At 30.0% G+C, this 14358-nt stretch overlaps 1 protein-coding gene across 1 annotated transcript; it reads right to left on the minus strand.

Moving 5' to 3' along the window:
- Positions 1 to 2869: 2869 nt before the first annotated feature.
- Positions 2870 to 3419, minus strand: LOC124942801 (18.1 kDa class I heat shock protein-like). The gene has a single exon (XM_047483358.1). It carries the CDS (start codon positions 3402 to 3404, stop codon positions 2925 to 2927), a length of 480 nt encoding a protein of 159 aa, XP_047339314.1. The 5' UTR covers positions 3405 to 3419; the 3' UTR covers positions 2870 to 2924.
- Positions 3420 to 14358: the final 10939 nt, after the last annotated feature.

The following is a 14358-nucleotide window of genomic DNA, read 5'->3' on the forward strand; positions in this document are numbered from 1 at the left end:
TAAAGCCGGGGGACTCTTTTGCTTTTAAAAAACTTTTCAATTTTGTTTTTTGTTTCACAACTGAGATTAGAATCATATACCCTTTCAATTCTTGTGATACGCATAACATATTTATGAATGTTGATGTATGTGAGTGCTTTCAATTTTGGGTCATACCAAACATGCTATTCAAATATGTAAAACATCTAGTCAAGAAAATGTGAAATAAATAAAGCAGATGGTTAAAAGGTTTATATCTAATGCCAACATATATAATGTCAACAATTCTTACAGAACAAATCAAAAGTCGCAAGGAGTTTTTGTGTTCTTATCAAGGCCCGTAGTTAGCCTATTAATTTCTCCATAGTTAGCCTCTTATTGACATGATTCCATTAAGATTATAGTTGTTGAAGCATGAGTCTGTCGGATTGACATGAAATAAAGAAAATTCTGTATCTTTTATAAAGGATATTTTAGCTATCACTTTAAGAGATTGTGCATGTTTTATGATGAAAAATGCTTATAAATTTGTACTCGTAAAATGAAACCAAACAACGATTTGTCAATTATCATCTGATTTCGGTTTTCATATTCATAAAAGTATTTCAAAACATGTATTTTCATCCTGCGGTCTTAATAACATAATGAGTTTAGCAAAAAAATAATAAATATTTGGATAGAAACTGACTGTAAAACTCCACAAATAAACTGTAATTTTTACTCAACAATCTGACTGTAAAAACTCCATAAATAAACTGTAATTGACATAGTGTTTGCTTAAAGATGATGCAAAAGAGAGACATAAAGACATTAATAGTTTACAAACTTAAATAGATTCGGGTTCAACCCAACAAACATATTTCACTGTTCTTCGTCACTATCATTCCCGAAAACTGAAGCTATTGGAATCTTTGCCTTCTTCTTTGTCGAGCTACTATTTGAAATCTGGCCAACATAAGAAACTGCCTAATTATGAAACAACAATGACAATAGTCCCAACAGAAGTAACAAGGAAAACAATTGCCTCCCTTTTTGGCTTAGCTTGTTTTGCAGATTCTTGGACCTTGGCAGTAGAAGCAAACAACCAGGTAATAAAAACTGTACGAAATTCTCAAGACCTTCGAAACTTGATGATATCAATTCCCCTCAAAAGACACACATATAAAAGAAATATGTGCTGCCTTCTGCTAATAAATGTTGGTTTGTAAAAAAAGAAGAAGCAAGCATCAAGCTCCAATTATCCGGGTATGCACACATACAAACTGCAAAAAGCATATCTCTCGTTTCTTAGCAATCTCCTCTGTCTCCTCTAACTACACGTCAAGTTTCTTCCTTTGGATATTTTCTTCAGCAGTATAAAAATAATCCTCTTCCTGTTTTCCAATTCCCAATTTTGCATCCCGCATACCAGACCTTATTGGCTCAATTATTTCCTTAATATAAACCGAAAAAATAATTTACTACCCAATTATTTGATAGAGAAAACATAACAGATGCACAAACAATGAAGTTCCTGGAGAAATGTTCAATTCTCGTGTCTATGTTAAGAGCTAGTTCACCCATAAAACCTTGCTATAACATATTATAATCAATCTACTTCAATAAGAGAATTGATGTTTATTTACCTTGTTCATCCTTCCCAAGACTTTTTCCTTTCCAACCCATCTTTTGGAGAAATCTAAATCCAATATTAGAAGATGACAATTGTGTATTCAATGAAGCTTGTTCTACATTATCAAGATCAACATTTTCAGTAGGCCTGAGATTAATTGGAAGATAAAACACAATAGTATGAATATCTGAAGTATATGTAAGACAATCAAATTTACTTTTGTAGAAATCCAACAACCAGCAACCTAAGAAACATCTCGATACTTACATCCACCTTTTCCGGCAGTGTATCTCCCGGATTCGTTCCTTGTCTGCTGTTATAGCATCTTTGGTGATTTATTTTATCCTGTATACATAAGACGAAAACCCTTAGAACTAAAGAAGAAACGAAAAAAAACCCAATTAATCACAGAGAGAAAAGATCCAACTTTAGAGATTCAAATTTCTAATCTCATATAATACCAACCATTTCCTTCAAACCCAATTGACCTATCTAGCCAAGTCTGCATATTTGATGAAAGACCCAATCTCAAAGATTTAATAATTTGAAAGAACAAGATCTAGCTAGAGATACATACAAGGCTTTGGAAGTTTGGTGTCGAGATCGGAGCGAACATTGCGTTCGACGGTGACGGGGGCAAGTGGAGCCTCCGATGATAAGGCGTTCTTGTCTTGAGTCGTCATAATGTATGTGTGTTAATCTGATATCCAGAGATGAATGCACCGCGATCTCGTCCTCCATTGGAGATTGTTTTTCGTAGTTTATTGTAATCGAAACCCTAACCGTTTTCATATATTTTACAAATGTCTAAATCTCAATATATATATATATATACCAAATGCGAGAAATATCAAATGCGAGAAATACATTTCTCGTAATTGAGCAGTAAAACAGGCGCGCAAGGGGTATTACAGACTTTTTACATGACAAAAAGGTCCTTTTTGCAAACTTTATCAACCGTGTCTTTTTTGGAATTAAACCTCTTAGGAGGGACATTTCATCAAATTTCCAAGTCATAATGCCTATCTAAATTTGAAAGAATAATATTTCTCCTATATAAAAGGATTTTTTTTTTTGGTCTTAAAATACTGTTAGTTAAGATCAAGTCCACACTACTATCATTTTTGTAACATCGTTGAAACAAGCAGTAAAACATTCTCTTTGAATGTAAATTCTCTTTTATGTATTAATAATAACATGTTAATATCAGACGTTTAATAATCACCGGATGGATACAAACACAAACTCATACTGAAAATCCTTTTGACAACTCAAGACTCCCACAAATATAATTATTATGATTATTATTAAGGGTGTTTCTGCGAACCTCTTCTCAGCCGGAAATGTCAATTGACTTCACCTCCGGCTTGTTCTCGGGCTCCTTTGGCACGGTCACCTTGAGGACGCCGTTCTCCATGGTCGCCTTTATCTGCTCCATCTTGGCATTCTCCGGCAACCTGAACCGGCGCTGGAACTTTCCGCTGCTCCGCTCCAGCCGATGCCACTTATCGGTCTTCTCTTCCTGTTCTTTGTTCCTCTCCCCGCTGATCTGAAGAACCCGATCTTCTTCGACCTCCACTTTGACCTCGTCCTTCTTCAGCCCAGGTAAGTCTGCCGTAAACACGTGAGCCTCCGGCGTTTCCTTCCAGTCGATTCTGGCGGCTGCGAAGGCCGAGGTCTCGCGGTGAGAGGAATTGGAGGAGGAGAAAGGGATTAATCCTGATTCGAAGGTCGAATCCCAGAGGTCTTGAGAGAAGGGATCGAAGAAGACGTTGCTTTGTCGACCACCAAAAATGCTCGGAATTAAGGCCATCTCTGTACGTGCCGATTATCTTGAAAATTCTTAGAAAGCTTTCTTTGTACAAATATATATATATCACTTCAATACTCTGCACTTCACTTGGCCTTTGATCGGCTGCGTGCTAGTGCATTTAAAAGCCGGGAGACACAATTCTAGTAACTTCGAGGGCTATCTCACATGGCCTAGAGATCTAATCATCATAGAACACGTGTACGAACACGATGATCTCTCTATTCTATATTTTATATACCATGTTAAAAAAATTAATCAAATCAAATAATTTTAATGAAAAACATCATTTTATTTTATAATTTGAATATATATATATATATATATATATATATATATATATTTTCGATTTAAAAATAATGATAAAAACCATATATTTAATAAAGTATTTTATAAATATTAAATTAAATTAATCAATATTATATGATCAAATAATAATATAAAAAAAATACAAATAACATAATTGAATAATTATAGTAAAACCAAAAAAAAATAATACAAATAAATTAAAATTATATTATTTTAATTAAAGAATATAAACATGTCAAAAGTTGATAGTACATCAATAAATAATTTATCTTATTTTAAATATATTTATAATATTAATTCTCCAATCTTTTAATTGATCATTTAAAATTAAATAAATAAAAAGAATGGTAAAGGAGTTATTATATGACAATCAAATGAATTTTACAAAAATGATGTGTTTATCATTTTACTAAATATACTTGTTAAATTGTAACTCAAAAAACTTAATATTTTAGAAAAGTTCGAGGTTCAAGAATTTTAACCTTGGATTACATGTGATAATTTTTTTTAAATAAATTATTATTTTAATTAATCTCTCATAGATTTTGAATTAATTATAAAATAATTAATTTGTGTTCAAGTTTAAAAAATCTTTAGATTTATTATAATCAAACTAAAATTTTATTTATTGAAAATCTTCGATAAATTAAAAATAATTATTTTAGAAAATTATTTATTTAAAACAGAGCTAATTAATTTTTTTAAATTAATAAAAAAATGCATACATGTACAAACATATTTTTAGCTAGAATATCTTTCAATTCGTTGTTTGGTGATACTCGGGAAAAGAGATTTCGCGTTTCATCCTCCGTACCTGTATTAAAACAACCTCTATTAATAAATTTAGCTTTTGAAAATCGTATGTATAACGTTTTATTTTAACCGATTATTCTTCTGGTTCTAGACATGCATAGGTTTTTGTGTATATAAAAAATTGTAACATCAATTATTTAAATGTTGGTACTTGTTGATGATGACTAAAGAAGAAAATATTTAAAGAAAACAGTTTAAAAGGCAGTAGAGTTTAAAAATAAATCATAAACGAGCCTTTGTCAAAATATTTTTGTGGAAATATCCCAAAAATATTTTGAAATCAGTATCTTTTTTTCGGGATTTTTATTAAATGATTTGAGGTTCGAAAATTACAAAAAATAATTTTGGAATTTGAAAATTGGAACCTAATTAACATGTCTTAGGACCGGTGTCCTATGTATTGGGTTCCTTTTCCTCGGTCGGGGATAAAAAAAACCCCGATCCTATTCGAGTACCCCTCTATCTAGGTTCATGATCCTCGGTGAAGGTGCGAAAGTCCCGAGGTTGGGGGTACTAAGGCCTCTCGGTCCTTGGCAAGAATTCTCGGTCCAAAATTCGGGAGTGTTCGGCCAGGTGTGAGACTCATTAGTCATAGGTTCACTTTCTCGGTCGAATGTAAAAATCCTAAGTCGGACCTCTCCGTCCTGGCTGAAAAATCTTGATTAGGACCTCCCGGTCCTAGCAAAAATTTATCAATCAGACCTCTCGGACCTGACCGAAGATCTTTAGTCGGATCTCTTGGTCCTAGTCGGACGTATGGGTGGGAAAATTACTGATATTATAGGTATATTGAAAATACTGTACCGCAATATATCAAATATATCGATTTTTAAGGTATACCCAAAAAATGTAAGGTATGGTACCGATACCGAAATTATTTGTATGGTAAATGTATGAGAGTTTTAAAATTTTGGTATATCAAGATATATTAAAATAGTATTTATAAATTAATATATATATATATATATATAATACTTATAGAAACATAATTTTTCAAAATAAAATCAAAATATAATTATATTGTAATATTATTTAATATATGTTATCTATAGACAATAAGATTGAAAAAAGATCTAACCAAACTTTTAATCTCTTGAAACGGTGCAAATGAGTAAAACTAAATACTCAATCATTTCAATTACTATCAAGGATAATTTTACAATGTCATTCTCAACGATTGCTAGTGGTCTATTTTTTATCTTGAGTAAAAAGATAATTGATCTTTTTAGGAGAAATTTGATCTTAAAATGGTGGAAGTATTAGTGTGCACAAATGATTGGTTAAAAGAAGATGAATTCAATCTATGAAAATATACTACATATGATATGATGAACTTGAATTGTTCAATCAAAATGAACAAATTAAAAAGAGCGTAATAGACGGTGGAGAAGATCCAACGATCCCATGACTGTAAATGGTGTTCCTTATGGCAAAGCAAGGAGAAGATAAATAGGTGAGTAGGCATGTTTTAAGGTAAAACAAATATGCATCCAAATGCAGCGACCATTTCCGAAACGAAGGAGGAAGAATCCTTTTTCTCGAGGTTTTTGGAAGACTTGCAAAGGAAAGCATTCTGCACAATGGGAAGCCAAATGTTAAACCCTAATTACAGATAAACCAATTTCGGGTTTACCCTAAGTTGCGATCCACACTTAATCGATTAATCAAAATAAAACACTTTCAAAAAATATATAACACATTTTTTTTAACTATAAAATATTATATACACAATCAGTTCACTTATATATACGATTGATTGGGCTATCCTAAAAATATGACAAAATAAGGTTTGTTAAGATGTTTTGGAATTGAGATACCTGGGGACGCCCTAATTGGGTTTTTTCATGTCGATCATGAAAATTTTGGTTAGTTTTTGATAATAGGTATTTTACTTTTCATACATCGCATTTAGTTTGAAATGTCTCCATATACACTAACTTGTTAAATAAAACTCTTTATACATTTATTATTATTTGATTTTGCTCATTTCTTATTTACACTGTCAACATTTTTTTACACATAAACAAAGGAGGTGCTTATGTAAAATTAAACATTTTTTTAATTACAAACAAAATAATATTATTATTATTAAATTTAAGCATAAATATTTCAGTTTCTTTCTCTAACTTCTTTCTCTCTAGCCATTTTTCATAATTAAATGACACAAAACTTATCTATTGTATTTTTTACAAAAATAAAAATTCTAATCGTTTCTTCTTCTCCAGCCAAAGTAGATGAAGGTTTTTGCACGATCTTTCCCTAAATACCGTCCTACTCTACTTCTATAGACGAAGATGAAAGGTTGCCTAAGATTTTTTTCACCAACCAAAGGAGATTGTTAAACTTTAGGCATAGCAGGTTTCACGCAACCATTATAGTCTTAAGTTGATTTAAATATTTTAGACCTTCACCATGTGGGAATCTTATATCGTGGAGTGGAAGGCTAAAAAACAAAGAATATGAATATTGATTCTAACTCTCCACAATTGTCCATAACTTCCCATGTTAATGGAAACATTTGATTGTTTTCATCCTTCCCATTAGACTGCCTTTACACTTGATTTAAAAAAATAAACATCAACTCCAATGCAACATGCTTTCCAGCCTCTTTTACAACAATTAAAACAATCATAAGACATTTTAAACATGTCTAGACTATTATCAATTTCATCAACTTGGAGAACTATTGTCGAGCCATAATTGATTTTTCTTAGCTCTTGAGCTGAAGACAAAAGATTGGCATATTGGTCTATGTAATTACCTTCAATTTTATCTTGAGCATTATTCTCGTTCCAAACACTTTATATTTTTTTTTTGGTTACATCAACATTTAATTGTTCCCTAAAAAGTTGCATCAATTCTCCTGATAAAAGAAAAAGATAATAATAATAATAAAAAAACAAGAATGTTTAGAAGAACCAATATCAAAATTTTCAATTAAAAACTTTTAAAAAATCATAACTGAAAAATAATACAATAAAACATAATCTCTAATTACATAGTTGAAATGAAACATAAAAAAATACTTATTTAAAATAGTAGGAAATCTTCTTGGTTGGTAAAAGAGCTATTAGGTGACCTCTCGGCTATGTTGACTAGATTGGATTGGAGTAAGATAGTTGTATAAGAAAAATTGTGTAAGATATTTTCGTCTTCTTTGATTGAAGAATAGAAATCTCTTATAACATACAATATTATTGTTAGAATATATGATGATATGTCTCATAGATATTTTTATTCATATATTTAGATATACATATTGCATATCTAAATATATGAATTTAGATATCTACATAATATACTCATATATTACAATTTAGATATCTACATAATATACTCATATATTACAACAATAATATCGTATTTTCAAACATAATCGAACATTATAAGTTTTAATGGTGTTGCTAGATAGAGAATGATGGCAGAGAAAAAACAATATGAAAGATTTGTATTTCAATTAAAATAAAATATTTAATAATTTTTTGTTTGTAATTAAAAGAAAAGGTGTAATGCCTCGTAAGCACCTCATTTGTTTATGTGTAAAAAAAAATTGATTGTGTAAATAGGAAAGAAGAAAAATTAAATATATAAATAATTTTATCATACAATTAGTGTATTAAGGAGATATTTTAAACTAAATAAAATGTACAGGAACAAAATATCTAAATATACCTTTTTTATGATACTGTCAATTTTGTTTTTTCAAAACTATTGTAATATTGTAAGTGTTGTAACGTTTGTGACTTTTATTTGTTGATGAGATGTTACGAGTTATTCTTTGGTTTTTAACTTAAACGAAAAGGTTTTATATTTAGAAGAAAAACATTTATGATTTAGAAGCATCATCTAACTTTCAATTTTATGTCATTATTATTATTATTATTATTATTATTATTATTATTATTATTTTTGTTATAAATTAAAATTTATTATTATTATAAATTCAAAATTAAAATAATAGGTATAATTAGGGACAGAATTAAGAATTCGAGTTGAGATGAGCTTGATTTTAAATAATAAATTATCTATTATATATAAAAGATGTTATAAAACATAAAACTCATCTAAAATAGAATATATATATATATATATAGATATATAATATTATTAGTTAAATCTCGTTTAACATAATAAAATCATCCTCCATTTTATTGCAAAATTTCGTCTCACCTTTTGATCGTTCATTCTCGATCAATCGTTTGATACAACTCAACAAATGTAGAAACTTTCAAATTCTGCATCATATAAAGTTTATAATATGGAAACAGTTTTATCGTTTAATGATGTTTGTTATTAGAAAAGAAAATTAAAAGACTTTCACTATATTTATTGATTTTGAATTTTAGAGACAGTGTATAGAGGATTTTTATTAGTTTGACAATCTCTTTTTTAAAAATTGAAGATATCAATGCTTTTCATTTATTTACATTAGATTGATGTTTCATTTTGTATATATCTATACATAATTATTATAAAAGGTTATTTTGATAAATAATTGAATTTTTAACTCTCAAACTATGTTTATATAAGATAAAATCAATTATTCAAATTAAATGAGTATTTTATGAAATAATTAAAATATAAAGATTAAAAAACTAAAAAAAATAAATAAATATTTTTATCTAACAATTAGAGTGTGATGAAAAAAATAAAAAACAACTAAGTAATGATAGCATTATATATTTTCAAGATTGTATATTAATCAAAAATGCATAAAATCAATTATAAATATGAAAAAACAAATAAAGTAAATGAAGATTTTACTTTTAGGTCTTTGAAAATAATTATGAAGGTAAATAATTAATGAAATAAGAATCAGTAAAATACAATAAAATTGATGTAAATAATTAGTGGAATAATAATTAGTGGAATGAATTGGCCAAATTTCTTTGGTTGGAAATAATGGTAAACTATGGAAACAACTTATGAAGCAATTATATAAGAATTAAGGTATAAGAATTAGAATTAACAAGAATTTGTTTGATTGAGAATTATAGCTATGGAAATATATAATGTAATTTTTTATTCAGGGGTGGGCTTTAGAGGAGAGCTCACACCTATGTACGTTCTTAGGATCCTCTCTTCTAGTCTAGCGGCAATAAGAGGTGTATATTCACCCTAAGGTTCAGGGTTCGAGCCAATCATGCGACAAGTTCTGCTCTTGATTAAATGGTTAAGTATGTTTGCGGGCTACATACTTAATCCGTTGTCACATTTTTAATCACCTCTTCTAGCCTAGCATCAATATGAGGTGGATATTAACCCTAAGTTTCTTGGTTCGAGCCCGTCAGACAGCAACTTTTGCGCCTAATTAAATAGTTAAGTGTGTTTGCGGACTACATACTTAATCCGTTGTCCCATTATTTTATAGAAGTCCCTAGGTGTAATCATTATACATTTAACTAAATTTAAAATATCTTCATATATTATCTTGTTTTAAATTACTTTTTATCTAATTATTTTTATTTAAAATGATTTCTTATACATTATTTTTTGTTTGAAATTGTTCATGCTACATTTATTTATTTTTGTCCTCCTTATAATTTTTTTTTGAATTTACATTATAAATATTTAAAATAATTTAAAATGTTATAAAATTAATTTGTGTTTAAAATAGACACAAATTCCTCTTATACATGGTATATTATTTTTTTTCTATGTTCTAATAAGGCAAACTTTCACATTTGTCTTGAGATGACTTCTTCAACTTCATTCTCAAACGACGTAGCATCTGCTCTATTTCATTTCTAGACAATTGTGTTGCAAACTAAGGCGACATCGATGTTTTTACTTATTCGTCTCCTCTATATTTTTTATTGTTTGTGTTACGCCCTAAAATCATATCTAAGTAATAAATAATATTGATGGTGAAAGAAAAGGAGATGTTCGATAACCATATAATTAAAATATAAATAATGTGATAGAGATTATAAAAATAAAATATAATATCGTAATACAAAACTCGTATTATGCTTGAATCGATCGACTATACAAAACTTACATCAAAAGGGTTGTTATCCCATAGTGAAAATGAATTGAGAGTGAGAATAATTGTAATATTGTAACTCCCGGGAAGTACCTTCCGTAGTTTAGCACATGTTGATTAACACTTGGCAATACGGGGAATCACAAGGAGGCTCGAGGTTCGATGCAATTCAACCTTGGTTTGCGTGACATTTATCTTTTTAAAATGAATCATTAATTTAAAAGATTTTGATAGTACCTAACTGCTTTTAAAATGAACTATATAAAAATAATTAATTTTATTCAAATTTTAATAATTTGTGGATCAAATGATAATTTGATTAAAATCCGGTTTAAATTAATCAAATATAATTAATTTAATAAAAGATTATTTATTTGAAAATATAGTCGCCAAATGATTTTAGAAAATCAGTAAAAGGTAGGCATACAAGCGTACTTTATACTAGAGTTTCCATAAGGGGTTCGTTTTTTTGGTTACGCTTGGAAAAGAGTTTTCGCGCTATGTCTTACGCGCCCGTCGAAGACGGTTTTTTTTAAGTCTGGCTATTGAAAGATTTATTTATAACATTTTCCTTTAATTAGTATTCTAAGGGTCCTAAAAAATGATAAGTTTAGATTACGTAAATAATTGTACAAAATTATTTAGAAGGGTATACATGAGATTGCGTTGATATAAGATTAAGTATAATACTTGAAAAACATCATAAAAGTAATAGAATTTAAAAATAAATTCCAAACGGGGCCTTAGTCAAAATATTTGTTTGGAAAATATCCCGAAAATATTTAAAAATTATTTTCTAACCTTTCGTGATTATTTAAAAATGAATTGGGGTTCCAAAATTATAAACTAATTTTGAATTTTTAAAAGTGAAACCAAATAGGCCTTAAGACCGAAGTCCTAGGGATTGGGTCCGTTTTACCGATTTGGATTCGGACGGGCTCAATTTAGACAGGGAGTGGTCAGGATCGGGGCTCAGGACACTTGGTCAAGGGACTGGAGGGTTCGGCCTTGGGGTTCGGGAGGCTCGGTCCCGAATTCAGGTTGTTCGGTCTTAGGTTTGGGAGTTTCGGTCCCAGATCTAGCTTCCTCGGTTGTGGACCTATGAGGCTTAGTCTCAAGTCAAACCTCTCAGTCCTAGGTTATAATCCTTGGTTAGAATCCTCGGTCCTTACTCAAGAACATCGGTCCTTGGTCTCGGTCTTGACTCAAGAACTTCGGTCCTTAGTCTTGGTCCTAGGTCAATTTTCTCGGTCCTTGGACTCGGTTAGGACCAAGAGTTTTCGGTCATACTTCTCGATCCAAGTCCAACAGGACCCGATTGTGGAGGACCGAGTGTTCTTCATTTAGTATGAAGAATTGCAAGTTTGTATCTTTTGATATAGATCATAAAAACATGATATGTAAGTTGCACACAAATCATATGAATGTAGGGATCATAATCTCTAACCCTAAACACGGTCAATCGAACTCTATAACAATTGATTTTTAAAAATAGTTTTTAGGGAAAAATTTGGGAACTTTGATATACGCTATCTCATGGCTTACTTCTTGTTCCAACACAACTTTAAAATGATGTTTATAGTCGAACACAACCAAAACAAGAACACCAATCAAAATTTGTAACCACTTTTAAAACTTAAAACTTAAATTCAAACTTTTAAAAAAAAAAATTAAGTTGCATCAAACATGATCGATGTTGATTTATTATTTGGAAATCATCTACAAACATGTTAGGCAGCTAATTGAATAAAATTACAAGCTCAAGAACACAAAATTCAAAATTTACAGATTTTTAAATTGATTTTGGGTTTATTCGATTAAGGTTGATTTGATGAAATCTCTTTCGATAGAAAGCTTGGAAATCATCTTATGATTAATTTCGACTATACAAAGCACGATATTTACCATGAAACAAGTTCAACCCGATTGAAATTAAAAAAATTCAAATCTTAATCACAATTCGAAAGCTTACTATTTATTGGAGAACATTATAATGACTTCAAGAAAGCTTTTCAGAACTCGCCGAAATGATTGGGATCGCTGGAATGATTAGAAAGCTATTAATTGGGATCGCCAGAATGATTTCTTCAAGAATCAGTCGCTGGAGCTTCGTTGGAGATCTTCATACAGTATGTGATTATGGAATTTTCTTGGATGGATTGGAAGAAGAACTTCTAAGGACTATTTATACCCAAGCTATGTCGGTTTCATAGTTGAATTCAACTTCAATTTGGATTCTAAAATTGTTTCTTCTTCGTTTTGTTTTATTTTCGGCAACCTATCTACGTTATAGGTTTTGATTTCTAATCCTTGGCAAAATTATGGCAAAGAGGATACGTGCGCATGGGTGAAAGAATAGAGGGATAAGGTTGAGAAACAGAGGAGATAAGGTTTCTAGAAGAATTGTCGTCGTCGATCGCGAGCCTTTAGCGTCCGCCCAGTTGATCGGGAAAGACAAACAAAATGACGTCCTTTCATTTAAAATGAAATGCGTCGTTGCGTTTAGTTGGCGACCCGTTAACGTTTGGGCGATCGAGCTAATACGGTTAACGTCTTGTTAGTTGATTTAGTGCATACCGGGCACACGCGTACTTCCATTATAAAGGGTGCGTGGCTCCTTCATGGGCGCTGGATGAAAATCCAGTGCTGATCCGATGGCTATGAATCTTACTACAAAATTTAAACATAATTTTTGTTACACAAGATTATCAGTTTATATTTTTAATAATATGGTTATTTGAAATCGAATTTTTAACCCGTTCTTGCAATTTTATTCACCAAATTAATACACAAATATTTTTGATAGCATAATAAAAATTATGTTCATTTATTTTATTTTTGAGTATTTTGGGGTATTTTATAAATTATTTTAAACCATAAATTAAACATAATTTATGTTTAAAATCATAATTAAATAATTTCAACCCCTTTTGAGTTTAATTTGAGTAAAATAAATAAAATATTTTAACCTCGAATTATTTTTGGTTTTTATTTAATTTTTCTAATTAGGGTTTAATTATGACAATAATTAGCCCTAATTTGATCTTAACCTACTTTTTGGATTATTTTGAATTAAAAATTCAAAATATTATTATTAATTAATAATATTACTATAATTGGGGTATATAAATTTTCATTCTTACAGAATACCCTATCGAACCGAGTTTGAATTAAACAAACCTCTATTTTTGGAAAACGTGGGTTCGAGTTTTGTATCTTTGAAATTCATATCCTAACTTATAAAGTAGAAACATAAAACCTGGATGGCAATAGATTCTAGGGATGAATCATAATACTGACTCGTGGTGGGGATAGACTATCATAATAGTCTTATACACAATGGGAAGTAGTCTTATCATATATAGGTAAGACTTTGTTTAAGATACCTATCAACAAATAGGATTATTCTAGGGAATAACGATAGAAATCTCTTGGGAGATAGTGACAATAATCATACTATGTCCATCAAGAGATGGAACTTGTCGTTTGGAGATTAGTCATAATAATGACTTCCATGTATGTCTTTCATGAGATATGGCTTTCTTGAGAATGGTGACATCAATCACTCTATGGGAATAGGTTATGATAATGACCTTATCAAGATTCCTATTAAAATAGGGCTTTATGAATTATAACAATGACCTATAGTGCCGGTAAATAGATAGAGTTTTAGTGAGATCATAACAATGATCGTGGATTCTGTTACGGTCTGCTCATCAAAAACCTCGGTCCTAAAATATTTTATGCACCCGTCTCTCGGCCTAAGTGTCCATATGGGCCAATTTATGTTTTTATGGAATAATTCTGTTTTGTTTACTTTCTCTCTTATTTCTCTTGAAACCGAATTCT

Source organism: Impatiens glandulifera, chromosome 6 (genome assembly GCF_907164915.1).
Source record: "Impatiens glandulifera chromosome 6, dImpGla2.1, whole genome shotgun sequence".
Taxonomy (NCBI): Eukaryota; Viridiplantae; Streptophyta; class Magnoliopsida; order Ericales; family Balsaminaceae; genus Impatiens; species Impatiens glandulifera.

Excerpts from the sequence above, each read along its gene's own strand:
- LOC124942801 (XM_047483358.1), bottom strand. The coding sequence starts at position 3,404 with ATGGCCTTAATTCCGAGCATTTTTGGTGGTCGACAAAGCAACGTCTTC.